The sequence below is a fragment of the Giraffa tippelskirchi genome, chromosome 12 (assembly GCF_054371585.1).
Source record: "Giraffa tippelskirchi isolate mGirTip1 chromosome 12, T2T-mGirTip1v1.2.pri, whole genome shotgun sequence".
Classification (NCBI taxonomy): domain Eukaryota; kingdom Metazoa; phylum Chordata; class Mammalia; order Artiodactyla; family Giraffidae; genus Giraffa; species Giraffa tippelskirchi.
In genome coordinates, this window is record NC_137286.1 from 62,948,214 (window position 1) to 62,962,812 (window position 14,599).

General features: G+C 50.3%; 1 protein-coding gene across 15 annotated transcripts in view; it reads left to right on the forward strand.

Annotated features, from left to right (window-relative positions):
* The first annotated feature begins 4,548 nt into the window (after positions 1-4,548).
* ATP10A (ATPase phospholipid transporting 10A (putative)) overlaps positions 4,549-14,599 on the forward strand; it is a 172,399-nt gene continuing 162,348 nt past the window's right edge. For 10 of the 15 annotated variants that reach the window (XR_014071879.1, XR_014071880.1, XR_014071881.1 and 7 more), the window contains exon 1: positions 6,481-7,051. Coding sequence is in view for 9 of the 15 variants with exons in the window: in XM_081552045.1 (XP_081408171.1) it covers positions 6,606-7,051 (446 nt within the window). In the remaining 6 variants the exon portion in view is untranslated. Of the gene's footprint in view, positions 4,741-6,480; positions 7,052-14,599 lie in introns of those variants that run through there. The other 5 variants (XM_081552049.1, XM_081552051.1, XM_081552053.1 and 2 more) reach the window with 3 other exon arrangements.

A 14,599-nucleotide genomic window follows, 5' to 3' on the forward strand; every position in this document is an offset into this window, starting at 1 on the left:
AATAAACTATAGATAGTTGCTTTGCAATTCTACTTTGTGATTTTAACCTCTTTTGCTTGCCTTATTGTTGTTGTTTAGTCCCTAAGTCATGACTCTTTCTGATCTCATGAGGTGCAGCAGGCCAGGCTTTCCTGTCCTTCACTATCTCCTAGAGGTTGGTCAAACTCATGTCCATTGAGTCGGTGATGTCATCCATCAATCTCATCCTCTGCCATCCCCTTCTCCTCCTGCCTTCAATCTTTCCCAGGATGAGGGTTTTTTCAAATGCGTCAGTTCTTCACATCAGGTGGCCAAAATACTGCAGCTTCAGCTTCAGCATCAGTCCTCCCAAAGAACATTCCCTTAGAATTTTCTGGTTTGATCTCTTTGCAGTCCAAGGAGCTCTCAAGAGTCTTCTCCAGCACTACAGTTCTAGAGCATCAATTCTTCCCCACTCAGCCTTCTTTATGATCCAACTCTCACATAGTTTTGAGTATATGGACCTTTGTTGGCAAAGTGATATCTCTGATTTTTCTGCACTCTCTAGGTTTTATAATAGCTTTTCTTCCAAGGAGAAAGAGTCTTTTAGTTTCATGGCTGCAGTCACCATCTGCAGTGATTTTGGAGCCCAAGAAAACAAAATTTGTCACTGTTTCCACTTTTTCTTCATCTTTTGGCCATGAAGTGATGGTACCAGATGCCATGATCTTAGTTTTTTGAATGTTGAGTTTTAAAACAGCATTTTAACTCTCCTCTTTCATGTTCATCAAGATGCTCTTTGGTTCCTCTTTGCTTTCTGCCATTGGAGTGGTATCATCTGCATATCTGGGATTGATATTTTCCCTGGCAATCTTGATTCCAGCTTGGGATTCATCCAGTATGGCATATCACATGATGTACTCTGCATATAAGTTAAATAAGCAGGCTGAAATGCATAGCCCTGTTGTACTCTTTTCCCAATTTTGAACCAGTCAGTTGTTCCATGCTCAGTTCTGTTTCTTCTTGACCTGATACAGGTATCGCAGGAGACAGGGATGGTCTGGTATTTCTATCTCTTTAAGAATTTTACGTAGTTTGTTGTGATTCATACAGTCAAAAGTTTTAACATAGTCAATGAAGCAGAAGTAGATGTTTCTGGAATGACCTTGCTCTTTTTATGATCCAACTGATATGAGCAATTTGACCTCTGGTTCCTCTGCCGTTTCTAAATCTAGCTTGTACGTCTGGAAGTTCTTGGTTCATATACTGCTGAAGTCTAGCTTGAAGGATTTTGAGTGTTACCTTGCTAGCATGTGAAATAGGCGCAATTGTGCGGTAGTTTGAGCATTCTTTGGCATTGCCTTTCTTCAGGATTGGAATGAAAACTGACCTCTTCCAGTCTTTTGGTTACTGCTGAGTTTTCCAAGTTTGCTGACATACTGAGTGCAGCACTTTAACAGCATCATCTTTTAGGATTTGAAATAACTCAGCTGGAGTTCCATCACCTCCACTAGCTTTGTTTTCAGTAATGCTTTGTCTGTAGTAATGCCTCCTAAGGCCCACTTGACTTCATACTCTAGCCTTGTTGAACAAATTTAAAAGGTATTAGTATTTTTTTCTATACTATATTTTGAATAAAAGTTAATCTAGTTTGAAGTTTCAGCAGAGTTTGTCTGTTAGATGTTCTTCTTTGGGTGCTTTTGAAGGATGGATTTCTGAGGACAGTTTCAAGATCTTCTGGGGCTGATTAATGTATTCAAAATGTTTTCTTGGCAAACCATGTAACCCACAAGAGATTAATTTTCAAAATATATAATCAGTTTATAGAGCTTAATATAAAAACAACAAACAACCCAATAAAAATATAGGCAGAAGATCTATATGTATCTTTATGCAAAGAAGACATACAGCTGGCTTAGAGACGCATGCAGAGTTGCTCAGCATGGCTGGTTGTTGCTGTTGATCAGTCATTCATGTTCCAGGGAGGCTATAGTCATGTGGGATCGTTGCTGATTTCAGGTGTCAGCGTGTCCTTCTTGTACTGACTGTTTCTCAAGTAACTTTAATTCAAAATAACCAATGTGTCAAAGTGGCATATTCTGCTCCCTCTCATCCCCAAGTAATTAACAACTAAACTCTTAAGTGTTAGTCTTGGTTCACCTCACTTTCCTCATCCAAACATCCAGCCTCTTGGCCAATCACTTAGCTGTACGCAGAAGACAAGCTTGCAGTTTTTCTGCTGTCCCTCCACTGCCTGTGTCTAAGCCACCTCCTAGTGAATCCACTGTCCTGCCTGCTCCCTCGGGGCTCCTAACCCATCTTCCATCTTTTAAAAGGGAAAATCAGACTCTTTTGTTTCATGCCTCTGCTTGGGGCACTCTGCGACTTCCTGATGCCCTTAAAGCAAATCCAGAGAAATCCATCCCCTCCAAAAGCCCACACCCAGCCTCACTGTCCTCCACCCGCACCCCCTCTGTGACCTCAGACGTCCCCAGCTGGGCCTTCTGGTGAGCTGGGCCGTGTGCACCGGGTCACCCTGCCTGCTGAACCCCAGTTCCCAGGACGGGTGGCCACCTACAGCGCCGCCCCGTCTAGTCTTTTCCTGCCTCAGGAACTCAGGTTTCCAGCGCACACCCACAACTCCCTTCTCCCTTTCAGACCTTGCCCAGAGCACCAGCAGAACCTGCTTGCCTGAGCAGACACGTCGCAGCCTCCACCACGGCCACCCCCACCCGAGCCACCTCCAGGGTCACTGCCACGGCCTCTGACAGCCTCGCTGCTGCTTCCACCCCTCTGCGTCCTCCTCACACAAATGCCAATGATCTTTGCAAGGCTGACTCCAGTCCCATTAGGCTCCAGCCCATTCCCCTTCTCACTCAGCTAACAGGGTCGTCAGGGCCGGCAGCAGCCCGGCCCCCGGCCCCCTCGCCAGGCCCATCTGCGGGCCTGGACCCCACTCTGGGCTGCCCTTGGCGTCTTCTCTCCAGACACCCACGCAGCCTGTTTCCCAGCCTCTCCTCGGGGCTGCCTGGAGAAGGCCGCCCCCACAGCCCTAGCTGCGGTGAGCCGGCACGCCTCCCGCCAGGTTCTCTGTGCCCTCCACGTCCCGTGCCGCCTTGTCGGGACTCCCCAGGAGAACCCAGCGTTCCTGAGAGCAGGACTTAGTGGTGTGCCTAGAGTCTTCTTTAGGGGCTGCCTCTGTCATAGGATACGGATTCCAATATACGTGTGCGGGCTGGGGTTTTGTGACACCAGCCGGGTGTCTGACAGCTCAACTCAATTCTCACACCATCTGCCTGGAGGGAGTATCTGATCCCACAGGCAAGGGCTCAGACTCACAAGACCGCCCGCACTTCAGGCACCAATCCAAGTTCACGTTTGTCACCTGTGCTTCTGACAACAGCTCAGCTACAGATTCAGTTGATTTGCTAGAGTGGCTCACGGAACTCCTTGAGTTCCACTGATTTTCTAGAGTGGCTCACAGAACTCAGGAAAACATTTTACTAACTAATTACTAGTTTATTATAATCAGGTATAACTCAGGAATAGCCAGGTGGAAGAGGCACTGGGCAAGCTGTGGAGGAAGCACTGATCCATGCCCTTTTAGAGCCCTCGACGCTCCCAGAATCTACACATGATCACTGTCTTAGAAGCTCTCCAAACCCCGTCCTTTGGGTTTTTATGGCGGTTTCATTACAGAGTCATGATTAAAACCTTAGGTTATTGGTGACTGATTCAACCTTCAGGCTCCCTCCCCTCCCCAGGGGTCAGGGGGTGGGGCTGAAAGTTCCAGCTTCTAAAGTTCCCTGGCAACCAGCCTCCATCCTCAGGGGCTTTCCAAAAGTCAATTAACATCAACCCAGGTGTGGTTGAAAGGGGCTTGTTATGGATATCAAGACACATTTGTAGCTCTTAACACTAAGGAAATTCCAAGGGATTTGGAAACTTTGTGCCAGAAATGGAGACAAAGACCAAATGGTGTTGTCCTGTTGTTCAGTCGCCCCGTTGTGTCTGCAGCATGCCAGGCCTCCCCGTTTCTCACCATCTCCCCAAGTTTGCCCAAGTTCATGTCCGTTGCAGCGGTGATGCCATCCGTGGTACCATCGCAGTATCACACTGCCTCTTCTACTAGAATGTTAGATTCATAAGACAATTCTCCCCTGTGGCCTCAGTGCTTAGAACAATGCCAGGCACACACAATGATGAGGAAGTATTTGTGGAGTGAGGACAAGGAAAGACACTTTCCAGGGGCCAACAGCAGGGCCTCCCTAGAGCTCGGGGTCCAGACGGCCAACCCAGGAGTCCCTCCAAGCCTTGTCCTGGCCTAGGAAGCTAAGAGTCTAGGAGTTCAGCTGACAGAAGACATCTGAGCCCATAACCCCTGCAGAGCCATCTAAGAGAGGCTTACATACCACTACACATATGTCAGAACAGAAGTAATTCCATGAGGTTTAGTGGATCACGCAGTGTGGAAACCTTCCAGGAGACCACATGAGCTAGGCCTTAGTGGAAATACTGAAATGGGATTGATGAAAAGAGGTGAGGAGAGGTTCCAGGCCTCGGGAGCAGTATGACTCACAGAATCTTGGAACCTCAGAGTGGAATGTAGATGGGAATGAAGAAGGCCTGTTCTGAGGAGGGTAAGGAGACCTCTCCCTTGGGCCTGGTGGGGACGAGGGCGAGGGCGGGGCAGAGTCAGATCAGCAAGTTGGTGCCAGTTCCCCTAAGGGCCTCAAGGAACCTCTGCCTGAGGAGCCAGCCTTTGACCCTGTAAGCTCCCGGGTAAGGAAATAAGGCAAAGTAGTCAAGGAGGTCAAGTAACTGCTTTGGCCCCCTGGGGACTGACTGTAGCCTGGAGACTGGAAAGCAGGGAGAGCCGCTCTCAGGCCCTGGGAGGGCTGGGAAGTGGAGAGGGCCAGCAGGCTCTGGGACCCGCCAAGCTGGGGGATGGAGGAAAATGTGGGTCCCTGAGTTAATCACTGGAGACTGGGAAACTGTGGTTCCTGGTGTGCTGTTAATATTCAATTTGAGATGCCACTGGCCCACTGTGAAATCTGATTTCTTTCCCTGAAAATGCAGGCACTTCACTCAAACCTTTCTCTAACCTGGGCCTCTACACATCTACCTGGTACTCCCAGGAATGGGAGGAGGGAAGAGCCTTGATCTGTGACACAGATTTTCTTAGTACCTGTCACTCTACCTCCCTTAAGCTGGATTCTAGTAAATACTGTGCTCCATGCCAAGGTTCCCTGTAGAGGTGTGAGCCCCTGGCCTAGCTGGATGGGGTGTAAGCCAGGGTACAGAGGTGAGGACCACCCAGAGAGAGGGTCATGGGGAAGATGTAAGTGATTTATGCAAAGCCAAGAGAGTGACTTGTCAGCAGGCAACCAAGGGAGGGACCCAGGCCAGGCCAGGCTGCTGAGTGGGTCCCCTGGGAGGTGACAGAGTGCTCCAGCGCAGGGAGAGACATGAGGCGCTGGCTCACAGGAGGAGGAGGAGGCGAACAGCTCCCAGAATCCAGACAGGCAGCTCCCAAAAGTGCTCCTCTCACCCGAATTCCCAGCCATGGTCTGCTGGGCAAGAAATCCCTGCTTCTCACACTTGTACTTCTAAAGGGGAAGACAAGAGAATCAGGGCCGTCGTTGACATGAGGGCTTGCCTGCCTGGGACTCCCAGGGATCTTCTGTTGGCGTGGCCCGACCCGGGTGGCCCTCTCTGATGCCTGGGATCCTGCAGGGCGCCCTCTGCCCCAGCTGCTACTTCTGCCACTTCTGCCACAGCCTCCTGGGCCCTTCCCTCCCAACAAGCAATGCCCCGTCGTCGTCCGGGTCAGAGAGGCCACTTCAGAGCCAGAGCACAGAAGGTGCTTTTTCGTCCTCAGGGTTTACCAGAAAGGAAGAGAGACTGAAATAGAGCAGACCAGCCTGTCTTTGCTCAGCGAAATATTCCTCCCTTCAATTAAGGGAAAAAAAAGAATCCTATTTAGGGAAGTGAGGAAAGGCAGCGATGCTCATGAAAGTTCAGTCTAGTTCACCCAAGAAGTTAGCGTAAAAGGGCAGGGTAGCGAGGAGTTGTCCAGGCAAAGAAGAATCCCCTCGGGGTCCTGGGGACAGATGTCCTCGGTAAATGAGATTTAAAACTCTCGGAGCATCGGTAGGCGCTGGCCCATGCGCGTTGTGATTCTAGCTGGTTCCGGGAGGCGGTCCCAGCCGGGTCCCCCTGACCCATTCCCGGAGGGCCGCGGTGCCTCCCACCCCCCGCCGGCTCCCGTCTCCTCCGGGGCGGGCGCGCTTGCCGAGTCCGGGGCCCCGCACTGATGCTTCTGGGAAACGAAAGCAAGCCGCTCCGAAGTTTCCACCTCGGCTTCGGCTTTTGGTTTCCCGCTCTCCGCGGGGTCCCAGGCGGGGCGCGGGGCGGGGCCGGGAGTGTCCGGGCGGAAAGGCCGAGGCGGGCGCGAGGGCTCGAGGGCGCGGGGCCCGGGCGGCGGGCGGGGCGGGCCGGGGCGGGGCGCCTGCTGACCGCGCTCCCGTGCGTCCCGCAGGCGGGGAGCCCGCGCCGCCGCGCCCGGGCCGCCGGCGATGATCACCTAGGAGGCTGGCGCGGGCGGGCGCGCGCGACGGAGCAGCCGGGCGCGGCGACACGCGGCCATGGAGCGGGAGCCGGCGGCGGCGGCCGAGGAGCCCGGGCCCCAGGGACGGCGGCGGCGCCGGGAGGGCCGGACGCGCACCGTGCGCTCCAACCTGCAGCCGCCGCCGGGCGCCGAGGAGCCGGCGGGCAAGGGCGCGCCGCGGCGCCGGCTGCGCGGGGGCGCCCAGCACCTGGCGGACAACCGGCTCAAGACCACCAAGTACACTCTGCTGTCCTTCCTGCCCAAGAACCTGTTCGAGCAGTTCCACCGTCTGGCCAACGTATACTTCGTGTTCATCGCGCTGCTCAACTTCGTGCCGGCGGTGAACGCCTTCCAGCCCGGCCTGGCGCTGGCGCCCGTGCTCTTCATCCTGGCGGTCACGGCCTTCAAGGACCTGTGGGAGGACTACAGCCGCCACCGCTCCGACCACGAGATCAACCACCTGGGATGCCTGGTCTTCAGCAGGTGAGCCGAGCGCACGGCCGGGGCGGGAGACCCGGAGACGGCCGCTTCACTCCGGGCGGGCGGAGGGTCGAGCCTCAGGGGGCTGCGGCCCAGGCGGGGACCCTGCGAGCCGGGGCGCGGAGACCTGGAAACCCTCGCAGAGGTCCGGGCGCGGGGGCCCGCAGTCCCTGAGTGTCACTCAGACGTCGCGTCTGAGCCTAGCGATCCCCGGGCTGGCATCCCGCGGCCCCCGGGCGTCCTCGTCCCCCGCGGCTCCTGCTTTATTAGTAAAAAGGAGGGAAATTCCCCGGCGCCCCAGCTTCAAGTCCCAGCCCCCAAACTGTCCAGGCTCCGAGGGCCAGAGTGTTGAACGACGTAAACAACCTACACAGGAATGTAAAAGCTCGGTCTCAGATAACATCTAGTCTCGGGACATCAGAGTGAAACCACCAAGTTCTGACATGCCAGGCACACATCAGATAAAAAGGCAGCGGCGTCCATTTCCCATGTGAGCTGGCCACCCAGCCGGGTGCCATCCCGCGGAGTTGACTGCATAGGTTTAAAAGTTAACCCGTTTCCAGAAGGAAAGAGGGAGATCTCGAGGAGTTTTTCGAGCCTTGTGCGCAGCTAGTCCCAGGGAGTACTTCTCCGGGTTCCTGCTCCTTCTCTCTCCCTGCACCTCCGTAGAGTTTTGGACCCTCAGGAGACACCTGTCTGGGACGCTGCTGTCTTTTCTCTCCCTACACTCCCAAACCCCGAGAGCCCCTTGGCCGCAGACCCATCTCGGAGCTGTGTCTGGGGTTAGAGTCCACCTCAAGGCCACACCCGTCCGGAAGGCAGATGACCTCGCTCTCTGTCCATAGCTGAGCCGCTATTTCCCTGCTGCCCCCTTTGCTTGAGCCTTGGTGTCCAGGCTGGTCAGGACCTCTGAGGTGAAGGCCACTAGGCTTGGTCAGCATCCAGGAAGCCCCTTGTACTCTCCCGGTTATTCCTGCCTCTTAGGTTAGCTTCCAAGAATGCCTTTGAGTAATTCTGACCCTCCCGGCAACATTGTATCTTACACTTGTTTTACAAATGAGTGAACAGGAGTTCAGAAAAGTTAAGTAACTTGCTCAAGTCCATACATTTCTATGTACTAGTACTAAAATTTGAATTCAGAGAAGTTAAGTAACTTGCCCAAGTCCACACATTTCTGTGTAGCAGTATGAAAATTTGACCCAGGTCTTCCCAACTTCATAGCTTTTACAGTATTCTGGTGCTTATGTTTCTTAAAGTTATATAAGAATCGCCCGAGAAGCTTATTAAAAATAACAATTTAACAATGTGAATTAAAAAACTGAGCAAACCAACAATTCTCAGGCTCCATCCAAACACATCTGACTGACTCATCCGGATCTGGGCCTGGGGGTCTGAGTATTTAATGAGCACAGAGGTGATGCTTATGTCATGGCCCACATTTGAGTGATGCTGCCCTGCTTGCTGTCAGGGGTGCCTGTTGACGAGTCAGCAAGTGCGATGCGATGGATGGACAGGGCCGGGGGATTTCCTGGCTCCTGTTCCCCAGGCTCCTGAAGCTGAGGAGGGAGGGGCGCCCTTACCCAGAGGCCCTCAGTGCCAGCGCTGCTGGGTACTCTATATACTGCAGTGTCCTCAGCGAGACCGGTGGGGCCCCAGATTTGTCTTTACATACATACCACTTCCTGTTATTCCTCAGCTGCTACTCCTGTAGCCTCCTTTTTAGAAATACTTAGGCCTCAGGAAACCATTTTTTTCAGCTGACAAAGTCAACTGACCCTTATAACTACCATCACCCCCAACATGCCGATGACCCCCAGCATTCCGCTTCTGGTGGAATCCCAGAGCAATCTCTGGTCTCCGTGACCTCGAAAGGCTTTCTGGAATTCTGAAACGTTCACCTTCCCAGTGGGCCCTCCTGTCCACGTTCTCTTTCCCTGACCTGAGTTCTCAAAAGCTGAGTATGGTCTGTGGTGAGGGTGGTGGGGAGGCCTCGGGGATAATGGTGCTTTCAGGCCCCAGCGCCCCCCAGCTCCCAAGTTAAATTCCTTGAATGCTTTTCTGGGGAGAGAATGGGCCTTCTTCCTGGGGAGGTTCTGTGGGTGTGAGATGGTGTCAGCTGTGTGCAGAGAGGAGGCCGTCTGCAGGAGAAACTCCTTCAGGCCCAGAGAGGCCGGGATGGGTGTTTTCAGTCCTGGGCTGTGAGTCATTGGATGTCTGAGCCTCCCCATCCTCCCCACCATCAGGCCGGAGTTCGTTCAGGGTCTTTGGTAGCCACAGAGACAGTGACCCAGCGCAGTGTGCAGCTGGGACCTGTCCTGTGTGATGTCACTGCTCTTGTGGACGTGGGGCGGGCCTTCAGTAAACGGTGTCAGTGCAGCGAGAGCAGACTTGAGTTGGGGAAGCCTGATACTGTCTCTGGATGGTGGCTTCTCTGGAATGCCCTGTGTGTCCTGACTGCAGTGTGCAATGAATTAATTATTTGTACCATTATTTATGTGGTATGTCCCCTATCAGAGTCTTCCTCGATGGCTCTGTGGTAAAGAATTCACCTGCTATGCAGGAGACGCAGGTTCAGTCCCTGGGTTGGGAAGATGCTCTGGAGAAGCGAGTGGGAACCCACTCCAGTACTCTTGCCTGGACAATCACATGGCAATCCCATGGACAGAGGAGCCTGGCGGGCTACAGTCCAAAGGCTCGCAGAGAGTTGGAAGTGACTGAGCAGACACACATGTCCCCATTACGGAGCCCTTGGGTGCCTTCACCATGGGAACCCTGCATCAGGCTTGCTGGAAGTGCGGGTTCCCAGGTCCTCTGCGACCCTGAGCTGCTGAGCCCCTGGAGGTGGGAGAACTGGTGAGCACACCCCGACTGGGTTTGCACACAGACTTGAGCAGAGGTCCTCTGTTTCCGTGGCCTGAGCCCATGGCGTCATCTGGATCTCAGGCTGTGTTTGGGAAAACCCTCCTGAGCTGCAGCAGCGGAACGGGAGCACAGAGGCTGATCCTTGGGGCTCAGGTCCTCCCTGTGGCCCCGGCTCCCCGGGAAGGTCAGTCGGCCGTGGGATGGCGCAGGCACCGAAGTCCTTTTAGGTCACACTGACCTTCCTGTGAGGTTGATGGCTGGCTAGCGAAGCCATCTGCTTCTGGGCACAGGTGGAAAGAAAGGGGGTGACAGTCCCATCCCCGTTCTGTCTGGTTTCTCTTGCTGTAGAGCTCAGGTTTGCTTTAGGGCTTGGACTGCGCGTTAGCCTCCAGGCCTGAGTGAGCCTCCAGTGGGGACAGGCCTGGTGCCACCGGGGCCAGGGTGAGGGGGCAGCAAGTGACCAAGTGACCGCGGGGTGCAAGGCTGGTGGGGCTGACGGAGGGGTGGGGCCGGGAGCCAAGAGCCGGCCAGGAGGGTGGGGTTCTCTTGGAGGGAAGGCAGAGCCTGTGATCAGAGGAGAGGTCGGGGGACAGTGGAGAGGGCATTTGCCTGAGAAAGGGGATGAGCGGAAGCCCGGGGTTCAAGCGCTTACCCACCTGTTCAGCCTCAGAGCCAGGGGGTCGCCCGTTAAAACCAGCAGACCTCGCCCCTGCAGCTGGAGCCGCGTGAGCCTCAGCGGGGCGCAGCCTGAGGCGGGGGTCCCGGGCGGAGGAGGCCCTGCCTGGCCCAGACTCTGCACAAGCCCCCTGCCTCACCTGCAGTCCATTTCTAGCGTGTCAGTGGGCCCTGGGCCCAGGTCCACACGCCCCTCACGACCCTGATCCTGTGGACCTGGAGGAGCCGGCACCTTGTCCTGTGGGCCCCCACCTCCCGCCCAGCCCTGCCTGCGCTTCTCTTGGCTTTGTGAGGACTCACGCCCGGGCCCCTTTTGGTATCTGCCTCCGGGCTGACGGCAGCAGCCGCATTTCTGCCTGAATTAGCCCGTGGTGAGTTTCCCTGAAGGTTTTGAGCTTCTGGGGCTCTGGCCCTTTGGTGTCTTGCCATCGTCTTTTGGGAAAACAGTCAGGGCATGCCCTCACGCTTGTCTTGGAATTTAACTGTTGTCTCGTCCCTTTCCTTTGATTCTCACTTGGTTTTCTCAGCTCATCAGGGGTATCTGTTTGGCTGGCTTACCCTGGGCTTCACGGTTTGTTTTTTCATAAGATCCTGAAAGGGGACCCGACAAAGTTCCCCCGTTGTTTCTGTCCATTTATCTTGTCTCGACCTTCCTTTCCTCCCTTTCCTGGAGAGTCCAGCCTCTTCCTCACCAACAGCAGAAACGTTTTGCCCGTGGGAAGCACAGCATCTCTGCCTTATTTGAAATAAAATATTTGAAGAAGCGGGGATACCAGTACAAGGCTCCGGGGGACGGGGGTGCAGCAGAATAACGTGTCTTCTTGAAGCAGGGACATCCGTCTGGTGTGCTGGGTGGGGGGACTCTTGAGGAGTATTTGGACATTGCCATTCACGTGGTTTTTGGAAATAATTTTTCTTTTGATACCTTTTATCGTAAATGGGGTCCAATTATAGAAACAGAAGCGCTCTTTCCCTGGAAACTTGTTTGCCCTCCGGAGATGGTCTTGTTCATGGGAAGGCTCTTGTTATACTGGTTAGTATGAGCCAAGGGTTTGAGTGCGCAGTTCCATCGTCACCCCTGATGGTCCTGTTTTCACACTTCATTTCATAGATGGGAAACTGAGCTTCAGGGCTTGATAGCTGCCTGGGGGCTGCCTGCTGGGAGATGGCAGAGCCATGGCTTGAGGCCAGACTCATCCTGCTGTGACTCCGAGTTCATAGTTTGCTTGTACTTTCCATCTCCACCCCCAAGGGCAGTATGCTTCATTTAAAAAGAAAAAAAACTTTAAAATTTTATTCATCTCAAAGTATTTTCTAATTTCCCTGATGATTTCTTTTTTGACCCATTTTATTTAGGAGTGTTTTAATTTCCACATATTGGTGACTTCCCCAAGTTTTTTGTTGTTGAGTTCCATTTGCATTCTCTTCACACAGATACAGAGCAGTGCGTGGATAAGGAACCTTTGTGTTTCCATCACCTACTTTAATAGTTAGCCCCTCATGACAGCACTGCTTCTCTGTATCCCGCTCATTCCCTCCCCCCCTTTTATAGTGAAGCACATTCCAGACTTCGGTACATTTCTTCTGTAGTATTTCAGCGTTTAGTTTTAGAAAAGCTACAACTTAAAAAAAAAAATCTAAACTATAATACATAAAAAAACCTAAACTATCATACCTAGAGAATTAATTTTAATTCCTTAATATTATTAAATACCAAATCTGTGTTCAAATTTCCACTTGTCTCATAAATGCTGTATTTCTTTTTTCAATTTGCATGTTTGAATCAGACCTCATTGCAACTGGCTGATGTGTCTCTTAGATCTCCTTTACTCTTGTATTTCCTCCTCTAGAATTCCCCTTCTCTCTCCCTTCTTCCGCTTGCAACTTGTTTTATTTATTTTTCCACTTGCAAAATATATTTGAAGAAACTGAATTGTTTATCCTGGAGGGCTTGCCATAGCTTGAATATTGCTGATTTCTGTGGATCGTGTAACATTTTCCTTTCTACTGTAATTCCTGTGAGGGGGTAGGTGGGTCTTGATGCTTTATCGGAGTTCCATCAGTTTTGATTTTTGAGGAGGAGTGCTCAAAACTGCCCCTATACATGGCGCACTTCCCTCATAAGGACCATAGAGTCCTTGGTCCATCTTTTTGTGATGTCAGCAGCCATGATGATCGTTGACAACCTCCATTAATTTGCTGGAGGTTATGAAATGGTGGTGGATCTAATTCTTTCATTTATTAAATATTATTCATAATACTTTCATAAAAAGATACTTCCCTTCATCTACTATTTGGTTTCCCAGTGGTATAGCTCATAGAGGAAACAGAGAGATGTTTGATTTGCATCACTCACATCTTCCAGTGGGAACTAATTGGCTTTCTAAAATGTTTATAAACTTTTTATTTTGAAATACTTTTAGACTTTATAGACAAATTACAAAAATAGCATATCCCTAACCAACATTCCTCTCATTTTAATGTCTCACTTATCTGTGTTACAATGGTCACAACTAAGAAATTAACATCAGCACAAAGCTATTACACTAAATTTTTAAAAATATATATATTTTATTGAAGTATAGTGGACTTACAATCTTTTGGGTGCATAGCAAGGTGATTTAGTTATACAAATATACACATATTATTTTTGAAATTATTTTCCATCATAGGTTATTACAAAATATTGACTATAGTTCCCTATGCTGCACAGTAAACTTTTGTTGCTTCTTGCATATCTATTTTTAAATTAGAAATCTAGCATTCTATTCATACTAAGTCAAACAAATGGAATCAAAATGTCATAATTTTTTTAGGCAAAAATCCATACGTTTTGTAAAATATATATATTATACATATTTATATATATGTATACAAAAGCTTTTCTGCTACACTTGATAAAGGCTTGAGAAAGAACATCAAAGAAACAGAAGAGATGGAGAAATCAGAGAACATAAACTAAATGAATGAGTGCACTGAATATGAAATAAAAAACGTGAACCAAGCTAGATAACAGTAGAAGATTGTCATATGGTCTAGTTGCTTTTAAACATGACTGCTCGCTGGAAACATATCTGGAGCTCTGGAGAAAAAAGCAATACTTGAGCATTTGTATTTTTCAAAAAATTTCAAGATAATTCTGATGTGCATCTGGATTTCAAAAAGGGATTACAGGTTTTTCTATTAGATCCTAGTTTTGGTGATATACAGTTCTATTATTTTTCTGTTGACCAATCATGATAAAATGGTATTAAGTGAGTAATAGTTACATAATCACAGTAGTAAAATATGTTTATCAGTTTTCACAATCAATAGCCAGACAAAAAAAGATAATTACAACTGCAAGCCATATGGGAATATGATTAACTTAACAGTATAAAATAATTACATACAGTTTGAGGGGGGTGGTCAAGCAGCGTATGTGGTCAGTGGAACTGCATACATGCCCGTGTTTTTGTCCACCCAACCAGTGTATGTCTTTTGGTTGACACATTTAATCCATTTACATTTAAGGGGATTACTGATATGTATGATCCTATTACCATTTTCTTAATTGTTTTGGGTTTATTTTCTGTAGATCTTTTCCTTCTGTTGTGCTTCCTGCCTGGAGAAATTCCTTTAGCATTTTTGTAAAGCTGGTTTGGTGGTGCTGAATTCTCTGAACTTCTGCTTGTCTGGAAAGCTTTGATTTCTCCATCAAATCTGAAGGAGAGTCTTGCTGGGTAGAGTATTCTTGGTTGTAGTTTCTTCCCTTTCATCACTTTAAATATTCCCTCTGGCTCTTAGAGTTTCTGTTGAGAAACTCTGGCTTATAGAGTTTTCTGTTGAGAAATGAGCTGATATCCTGATGGGAGTTCCCTCATATGTTATTTGTCATTTTCCCCTGTTGCTTTTAATATTTTATCTTTGTCTTTAATGTTTGTCTGTTTGATTACTATGTGTCTCGGTGTATTCCTCCTTGGGTTTAGCCTGTCTGGGACTCTCTGTGCTTCCTGGTCTTGGTGGACTATTTCT